At 28.9% G+C, this 9,989-nt stretch overlaps 1 protein-coding gene across 1 annotated transcript; it reads left to right on the top strand.

Moving 5' to 3' along the window:
• Positions 1–111: 111 nt before the first annotated feature.
• On the top strand, positions 112–9,362 carry LOC107456682 (uncharacterized). The gene is made up of 5 exons (XM_016074619.3): positions 112–308; positions 5,207–5,362; positions 6,555–6,625; positions 6,712–6,781; positions 9,184–9,362. The coding sequence occupies exons 1-5, from the start codon at positions 255–257 to the stop codon at positions 9,268–9,270; spliced, it is 438 nt and encodes a 145-aa protein (XP_015930105.1). The 5' UTR covers positions 112–254; the 3' UTR covers positions 9,271–9,362.
• Positions 9,363–9,989: the final 627 nt, after the last annotated feature.

Raw genomic sequence — 9,989 nt, 5'->3', positions numbered from 1 at the left:
CCAAAAATGAATTACAAAATCCATTTTCTAACATGGACGTTGATTATGTCGTTTAATTGAAAAATTTTTTACTCCATTTATCGGAAATATTCCTTTAGTTTTGCAGAAATAGGCAGTTTAATGCGCTTTGGGGAAATGGACAGCAAAAAATAAAATAAATAGGCATAAAATATCTGGTCATGACATGTTTAGAGAAAAGTATTTATTATATACGAAATAATTATTCAAGTTAAAGACACTATATTATTTGTGTGATGCAAAATAAAACTTCTCGGGAAAGTTGTTCGGAAATACTGAGTACATTTTTGGTAATATAAATCGATATTTAGCAGTAAACTATGAAAAAGTATTTCTTTAGTTTAAAAAATAAAGAATAATATTGATAGAAAAAAAACTCTTTGGGGATATTTCCGTATCTTGATCTGTTGTGCAAAATACAATCGCTAAGTTGCAAAATAGATTTTAAACTTGCAAATTAAAAAAACAAACAAAAACATGCTATGAATTGTACGTTTCGAGTTGGTCCCTTTCTGCGATGTTTTTTTTTTTTTTTAGTTTCTTGCGGGCCACTGCCCAGAAGCTATTAAGACTTGGCGACTATTCTGCCATAGATCACGATACGGAAATTTCCCCGATATTTCCAATTAGCATTTAATTTTGGATAATTTAGAAACATTTGTGATATACAACGAAAAATGTATTTTGCATATTTGGACAGTTAAAAATGTAGCATTTAACTGCTTTTCTGTGTCAGTACTTGTTCGCTGCAACTACTTTTAAAGGTCATAGTTCCGCATTGTGATCTGTTGCACCAACTACAAAACCAAGGCGCCAAATAGATTTTAAACTTGCAAATTATTTTAAAGGCAACTCGCAGAGGTTTGCCCGGATGTGACCACAAGTTATACTCTTTGAGTTGCTCCCCTTCAGGGATGTTTTTATTTAGTTTCTTGCAACCGCTGTCTGGAAGTTGCCAAGACTTGCCATCAATTCTGCTACTGATCACAATATATAAATCTTTCTCCCTTCTTTTTTTAAAAAAAATGAAGTTACTTGACCAGAGCTGGCTACCAGTCATACCCTTCATTTATGACAAAACAATATGATTAAATACAACAAAAAATATTTCTCATGTTAGTTTTTGCAATTAATTTTTGGCTGAAAAGCAGGGGCTGACAGTTTGAGATCTTCATTTGGTTCGAAATTGTGCATTTCTGGTGTAAGTAAAGCTTACTATCAAACATATTTATTATAAACACTTCCTTTTTTTATGTTTGATAGTGTTTGAATTTCTACAAAGCATATTTGATACCATACAAATTTTGATAACAGATCTCATATTTGCCAACTTTCCCTATTTTTTTTTAAAAGGCACTCTTTTTCTACCAAAATTTATAAAATTCTCTGAAAGGAGACATTGTTTTTTTTTAAAAAAAAATCTTTATTAAATTTTTTGAAAATAAGAATCAATTTTACATGAAATGGTTTAATCATTTATGTAATAGGTTTAATCAATTATGTTATAGGTTTCTATTTTATTCCTCAATTATCTTTGAAAAATTTAAAGGTTGTTTTGGAGAGAAAATATTTAACATTAAAAAATTGTTTGTGGAATAAAAAATTCACAAATAAATGCACAACTTAATATATTCCCAAGCCGCCCTCTTGATGACAATCGTTCTCCAGGTTTTTAACCTTAAGGATTCCAAAATTTCTTTTAACTGCATCTATCCATAACAGTTTGGGTCATTCTCTTTTTCTTTGTTCCTGCAGCTTTGGCAAAACAAGCTTCGATAGGGTTTAAACCATGCATTGTGAGACCATGTGCGACTAAGTTCAGTCTATTAATCGTGAAAATTTTTATCATATCTGGGTTTTTAAATTTATAAATTTATGTATTCTATCATCTTCTTCAAAAGTCTTTTCTTTTAACTCCTCCTAAATTAGATCTTAAAATCTCTCTCTCGAAAATACTAAAAAAAGATTCATCAGATCTTGTCAATGTCTAAATCTCAGCCGTAGACCAAAATAGGTCGAATAAGAGATAATATATAACCAAAATTCAGTGTTTCTGCTAATTAAATATGACTTAAAAATATTTCTTAGTTCATAAAAGGCTTTATTAGCAAACATTATTCTGTTTTATATTTCTGGTAAGATACTATTTTGATAACTAATTTCTGATCCTAAGTATTTGAAGCTAGCGAATGGTTAAAAAGTGTAAACACATAAGGAAATATTGGATGTATCATGGCAAATATTACTCAAAGAAAGCTTATAGAGTTAGGTGGGGTATATAAAATGAAGCTTTTTCTAAAGAAAGCTCTAAAACGAAACCATTAAATTTATTTTCGGGAAAATTTTGATGCATTTTATGTACATTGGATTCATATAGATTAAATATGAAGGATAACTTATCTATTTTGTTTGTTTTGTTTCTTACATGTTTTGTTTAAAAAAAACATGTTTTGATAAACCCACTTTAACCCAAAGTGGGGTAAAGTGTGTTTAGTTCTAAAATTAGTATATATTTCACTAGAAAACATATTTAATTATTGTTTTAGAAATAAAAATGCCCTTAAATAAATGCATCATGATTATATTTAAAAAAATAAATGCTGAAAACTTAATTTTTTCCCTTCATATTATTATATTAAAGAATTAATGTCCATGTTAAGGCCGGGTTAGCCTGGTCGGTAGGGCGCTGGGCCTATGTTCGCGGGTTCGAACCCCGCTGACCGAAGACTCCCCATGTAGTGAAGTGACTGATGCATGTTAAATCATTCGAATCGCAAAAGTCCCCCATGTTCCCATAACAAATCAATGCCTCTGGGGGTACTGGATTGGAGATCGATCGTTCTCTGATTCAGGTTGAAATTACGATCTGTAGATGATGAATGGGTCTACCATATAAACGGGTGTTTTGTATGGTGTGGTAGAAGTCGAATTCTTGGCCATAGATGGCGCCACTGGAAAACAGGAACAATCGCACCCCCTCTGCCTAAACACGCATAAGTCAACAACAACAATGTCCATGTTTGTCAAAATTAGGTTTAACTATGGATACAATATATATTTTGCTGAACTCTACAGTTACACAATTCATCAAAAAGAAAGAAAGCTGTAATATTTTTTAATTTATTTGAAATATAAATAGGAATGTAAAATTAAATATCAATTGTGGCAATTAAAAGTGTTTTTATTATAGCAGACATGTATTGTTTTCCATGAAAACTGTCATATGAATGCGGATACTTACATGAAAACTCATCTGTATCTTTAAATATGCTCACTAAATTGTACCATTATACCTACTGTTTTGGCAATCTTTTTAATTGTATCTACATATATATGCTACATTGTTATTTCTTCCCCCTCCCTCATTCTTCTCTTTTAAAATTAAAATTTAAAAGAAATATTGTTTTCAGTGTTAATTACTTTGTAGGGCTATAATCAAACAAGTAAATTATTATTTTTTTTAGCTATTTCATTATAAAACATAAACCATTTCAGATACTTTCTAAAAATAACACAGAAGGGGAAAAAAAATATCCCTATCATATACAAACACTTAGCTAAGCCTTACCATATACTCACTTTTTCCCACCCTAGAAAATAATTCATAATAAATAGAATTTTGAAATTTGATCTTAAATTTCTATGCAGATCTGTTCTTTAGATGTCTCTCTACCAGTTAGAAGTAAAATTGATAGTTTTTTTTCCCCTCCAGTTTTTAATGACATTAAAAGAAAGGTCATTAACATCTTAAGCTAACATACTAGATCATAAACAGATACATAGTTTGTAAACATTAAATTTTTTATCAGTTTTTAAAATTTAAATAAAAATGCTTGCAAAAGTCTCGATAAATGTCTAAAAATATTGACCAAATTATCCCAATTTGAAAGAAAAAAATAGATGTTTTTTAACGTACAGCCACTTTACCCAACTTGATCCTATATTATTTTTTCTTGGTTTGTGTTATATGTAAAGCCTTTGCAGTCTTTTCAAAAACTTGAAAAATCCTCTCTAAAGCAGCAAAAGGTTGTGCAATGATAACAACAGCATAGGCTAAAATTTGAATAGATTTGAAGAAAATATTTCCTCTCAAGTTTACACCTGAATCTCTTAAAACCTTTTCTAAAACTAAAACAATGTTGAAAGTAGGCTTGAAAGGGAATCTCCCTGATGAACTTAATTTTGATCAGATAAACTTTCCAAGATTATGCTATTCTGATCTAAAATTAAAAAGGCATCATGGAAAAAAGAAATAAAGTTATTGCACTCTAGGAACAAGAATAGGAATCTGCTTACCTTTATTTGGCAAGGATCGTCAAATAGTAGCCCACAGACCATATGCAGATAAATTTTTTTAGTGACCTATCAAGACAGTCAGTAAAATTTACCATGAACAAAGTGTAGTTGGGGAGTACACAGGGAAATCATGGATAACTACAACTTTTTTTGTGAAATATAAAATCATATTTTTGCTGTTTTCAGTATGCTGTTAGGGGAATCTAAGCCAATAATCTCACGCTTGATTTAAAACTATTTTATTTTATAACTGTCTTTGAACAGGTGACCCAATTTTTTTGGATTTACGACTACTAATCGCCAACTCCTTTGCCTTATGATTTTTAATCCAATCTAGAAGACAGGGGAACTCCTGGATCAAAAATTGGGAGAAATTTTCCTTTGTGGAGAACTTTTTGATAGAACTAACCCGCATTTGCGTTACATGGAGAGGAAAACCTCCCATGGTTAGTCTGACAGCAAGGGGACTCTAACCCATGATTCGTCTACCGCTGAGGATATTTCACATCAGCACTGGGGTTGGTGCAAGTAGGATGCGGAATCAGGGCACCCTATTAAGTGGGCCAATGTTGCTCTCACAGTAAAGACAGATAGTACAAGGGAAAGAACATCCATGCCTCGTCCGGGATTCAGACCCAAAACCCTTCTGATGCAAGGCCAGTTCCCTGACTCCTACCCAGTCCAATTGGCAATATATTTAAAACCATGAATATTGTTTTCAATAAAATACCATAAATTTGTTTTAAATATTAGCTTTGCTGATAACTAACTGACTGTTGCAGGAGTTCTTTGTTGTTTATATGCTTTTGTTTCATTTTTAGACACTATTTATTTGATATTTTCTTTAAAATTTTTCTGTTAATTTTTTTAAATTGTTCCTTTTTAAATTTAGGTTGAAAACTCAGATAAAGACAAAATATCAGCACCAACTGAATCATTGGCTGATAGTATTAATGGAGAGATAGAAAGAAAAATATTTGGAAATAACATAGCTCCTTACGAGAAAAAATATTTTGCTCTCCTCCAACGATGTGAAATTTTAAAGCAAGTATGTGCTTCTTACTGATATTCTATACTATTCAAAATAATCAGCAAGTAACAATTTTATATCAACTTTTGTAACAAAAATTTCTTATCATGTTTTAAATACTGAGGAAGAAAAAAAAATCTTCTCAGGTTGTATCATCCTCCTACCTATCCTTCAAAGTGAACATATTTATTTTTAATATAATCAAGTTAAAATATTTTGGAAAGTAAAAAAAAAAAGGCATTTCTGTTCTAATTTATCACTAAAACTCGAATTATTCTTCCATAGTTGAAAAGAGTGTCAATGTCTTTTTTTTTTATTGCTTTCGACTTCCTCCCAAAAAAGTTGTCTAGGAAATATCTAAAAGCGAATTTGTCTGAGAAAGATTTTTCTTCTGCGCTGAAGAGGATTGTTACATTGAAAAAAGGTCAAACTACACTTAACCTCATAAAACTGATAACACATGTGACATAACTTAAGATTAATCATTAGTGCTAAAATATATACTTTTTAGTAATAAACTTCATAAATATGAAAAATTATGAATGAAACGAGTCAAACTATGATGTTTTTATGAGTTTTGCGAATGGTGGGTTGATAAGAAGTGGTCGGCAGCTTTCGAGCACTTAATCAGTTTTTATTTTTATACTCTCCTTTTCCCACAAGAAGTTTGACAAATGGCCAGTTCCAACATTTCCCATTCTTTACTTGGCTTAATAGTTATGAATTGCATAGCCAGAAATCTCTGTATTATTTCAATACCTCCAAAAAATATAAGCTTGCTTTAAAGCATAATTTTAATGTTAGCAAAATAATTTTTTTAATCACTTAAGTAGGATAATTAATATTAATGTAGAAAAACAGGGTTTTAAAAATTGAATTAAAAAAAAAAGCTAATTTAGAAAACAAAGGCCTGAATTGTTGTTTTCTATGCAATAAATGTTTTGGTGTTCATCTATGAATTTTTCTATTTTATTAATTTTCAAAAATTTATATGTATTTTTTTTATGTTAGAACAGTTCATTTCTCATATCCATTTTAAATGTTTATACATTTTAAGCTAAAATTCTTGTGCTCTTCAAAAATAATAATTCTGAAAGAATTACTTTGTTTTATTGTTTTTATGTGTCTTTTCTATATTTTCTTAATCATAATTGCAGATTTATAATTTAATACAGTAGTACAATTTACTTATTGAATTTTTCTATTTCAGAACAATGAAAAGCTTATTAATAGGATATATTATGTAAAGAAACTTCTAAGAAGAAGAAAAAAAGAAAGAAAGTATGATGAACTTTAAATATTGTTTTTATACTCCACTGGTTTGAATATTTTCATTATAATTGATTTAATTATTTCCCTATCTTTAGGTTTTTAATTGATCGCTTAGATGGCTATGGAGATGATTACAGAAGTGCTGCGGAATCAATCTACTCAGAAGTGAATATTAATTTCCTCCTTTTATTTGAAATACTGCAGATTCTCATTAATTTTGGAATAAGCATAAAATATTATATAGATAATCGACTCTTTTTACATGAAATAAAACTGATAGAGCATTGCGAGTTGATCTACTCTGGTCTTATAATCTAGTTGAATAGCACCCTGACTAGACATTTCTCAATTCGTAAATCAAACCCAAAGCAATACGAGCAGACCTGTTCTGGTCAAAGCCTGGGAATGAGAATGAACAAAGAGAATATATAATGAAAATATTCATTTTATTATACAATAAATTATTATATCATTAATATATAATAAAATATATCATTAATATATAATGAATATATCATTAATGTATAATAATATATAATGAATTTTATTATATCATTAATATATAATGAAAATATTAATTTTCTAAAAAAAGTGGGCGATGTTGAATCGGTTAAAGTTACATTGTGGAATCGGAAAAGGATTCAAATTAACAATAATATGTATTGTATAAAAAATAACATTTAAGGGATTAAGTCAAACAACATTAATTCTACAAATAAAACTTATCAATTACTACAGGGTGGCTATTAAATACTGTATCTCTCCAAAAAATGGGAATTAATTTTAATCTTTCTATAAAACAATTGCTTTCTCAGTAATCCTGTGAGTGGCACTTTCTATAAGTGCAGACAATTTTTGTTTAAAGCAAAATACTTAGAATCAATTTAAAGATGGAATAAAGAAGGTTGACAGTTAAACAGCTTTTCGATCACGTATTTTCGGGATGTAGAACTCTTTCAGCAATTAAAATCTTGCTTTTAATAGAACGTTTATATAGGGAACTATCAATCGATTATTAGATATTAATAGCTGTAAAGATCTATCTAGATCTGGTCGTCCACGCTCAGTTCCTGCTAAAGATTGCACTTAAAGAATTTGTGAAAAGATATGGTAAAATTCACAACGTTCTGTACTGTAATTAAAACTTTTCTAGAAAGAGCTAAATAGCGACAAATACATTGAATTGAGAAATATATTCCGTATTCACTACTATTGAACTTGAATACAACTCAAATCTCTTTTTAACTAAACTGCTTTAGCTCTTTTATTATGTTTGTGTTAATTTTTTCAACGTTTAATTTTCTAAGATAGGAAAACGTTTTGCATCAGATTTCATATTAACATAAGAAAGAAAAAGAAAAAAAAAGAAAAATTTGAATGTGTAGAAAATTTAATAGGAATTGTCGTTTCAAATTATTCATTAATTAAAATTATTTATATTCATAAGTAGCCCTTGCCCATTGAAGTTAATTTAGACATTTTCTTAAAGTTTTATTATTATAGATAAGAGTTTTTATATATTTAATTTTTACTTTAAAGTTCATTGAATTAGCTAACAAGAGAAAATGTGTGCTCTAAATTTTCCATTAAAGAAAATATATGATGCATACAGACTTGGATTTTAAAATAATGTATTTTTTGATGTAATTGGCTAAGTTTTTCTTGTGAAGTTATCCTTATAAAATTTTTTTTTATGCAAGATCTTTTAAATTTTTCCAAACCTGCTTTTATGCTGCAAAGTGTGTAAATACAAAAAAAAGAAACACCAGTTTTCATATCTTTAAGAAATATTTACTGTTCTTCTTCTTCAGCTAACATTATGGTCCTTGTTTATTTAGTTTTTTTTCTCAAATATTGCCGAAAGAGCACATCATGTACTCCGGTAATTACTTTCTATTATTTACAACTTACTAATTATTACTTTCAAACTAAAGAAATACATAAAAATCTGTTTGGTTCAGTTATTTGGGATAAAAAAAAATCTACAATTATTTAGCATAAATTATTTAAAAGCATAAAATATCATGCTAAGAAGTTAGGTATAAGATATAATCTTAAATATATATCTTGTATTTCCGTCTTCTAGTAGAATTTTGCCCTTTATTCGGCATATTAAATCTAATGCTCAAGGAAAAAAAATAAATAAAAAATCTCATTGATCTTGGGCTAGGGCCTTCAAATGCGAGCCAGATCTAGCATAGTATACAGATACTGAAATGTGCATAGTATACAGATTTCTTAGATGTTAGCTGATAAACGAAGTATTTTAAAAGTCATTAAGAATACTTTAAGCGTTAAGGGATAACCTTAACATTGCGTTTCATTTGAAGTGCATGTAGCATGCAAAAGTTGGCTGTCAAACATATTACTACTACAGCCATATTACTACACCACCAAATGAAGCTCTTCAAAACTAGGGTTATTACATCAATCTCATTCAACCCTTTCTTTGTTGTCAACTATTCAAATATAAACTGAATAGTTTTTAACCTGCTTTCATAAAGGGTTTGCTCAAAGATATGCTTATTTATCTTATACTGTATTTCAAACTGTAATTTTTTTTCTAGATTATTTGTGATAATACTCCACCTTCAACTCCACAGCATCATACTAAAGCAGATCCATCTCACGTGAAGCATGAAGTGGAATCTTAAACATACTTTATATTTTAAATTGTTTGTGTCTAAATCAGACTTAATACCTGTGTTATTATTTTCATGTTTTGTATAAATATCTAGTTTGTGTTTTTGTGTGTTATTTCATTTCTGCTAATTTGTAATTATATGTTTGAGCAATTTTTTTTTGAAAATTGCATCACATAAAATGTCAACAGTTTTAATATTTTCTATACATAATTTGTACCCTAAAAAATATTAATTGTGTTAGTTAACCAGCCTAACCCAGGGTTAAAAGGCAATTTTTAAAAAAAAAAATTATTGTTGCCACATATGGCGCAAATAGTGGAAAAAAATAATTGAATTAATTAAAATATGTTTTCTAACCCACTAAAGATGTTGAATTTGGATTGTTTTGATTTCATTTTCTTCCGGAGATTTAAAATATAAAGTTAAAGATGACGTAAACCATTTTTATGAAAATTGTTTCAAATCAAGTTACTATCATGCACTTGGTTTACTTCCTATTAAAATTATTTTAACCCTCAAAGCAAGAAAGACTAACAGAACAAATGCAAACATTCAGTTTGCAAACTACAAACTGTTTGCGAAAAATAGCTGTTGACATATTCAAGAATTGAAAAAAAAAAGAGAACATAGAATTTTACTCCTATCTCAAAACTTACTTGTATTTTTAACAATTTTTGTCTTATCTTTTGCAGTTCTATTTTCAGTTGCAGTAATTTTTTTCACACTGT

The sequence above is a fragment of the Parasteatoda tepidariorum genome, chromosome 8 (genome assembly GCF_982258835.1).
Source record: "Parasteatoda tepidariorum strain Cologne lab strain chromosome 8, Ptep-v5.0, whole genome shotgun sequence".
Taxonomy (NCBI): Eukaryota; Metazoa; Arthropoda; class Arachnida; order Araneae; family Theridiidae; genus Parasteatoda; species Parasteatoda tepidariorum.
This window is presented reverse-complemented; position numbering and strand designations above follow the sequence as displayed.

Bases quoted from the DNA above. Each gene is read 5' to 3' on its own strand.
- LOC107456682 (XM_016074619.3), top strand. From the start codon at position 255: ATGCAAAATAAAACTTCTCGGGAAAGTTGTTCGGAAATACTGAGTACA. The intron at 309-5,206 runs GTAATATAAATC...TTTTAAATTTAG, and splicing joins AAATACTGAGTACATTTTTG to GTTGAAAACTCAGATAAAGA. The intron at 5,363-6,554 runs GTATGTGCTTCT...TTTCTATTTCAG, and splicing joins GATGTGAAATTTTAAAGCAA to AACAATGAAAAGCTTATTAA.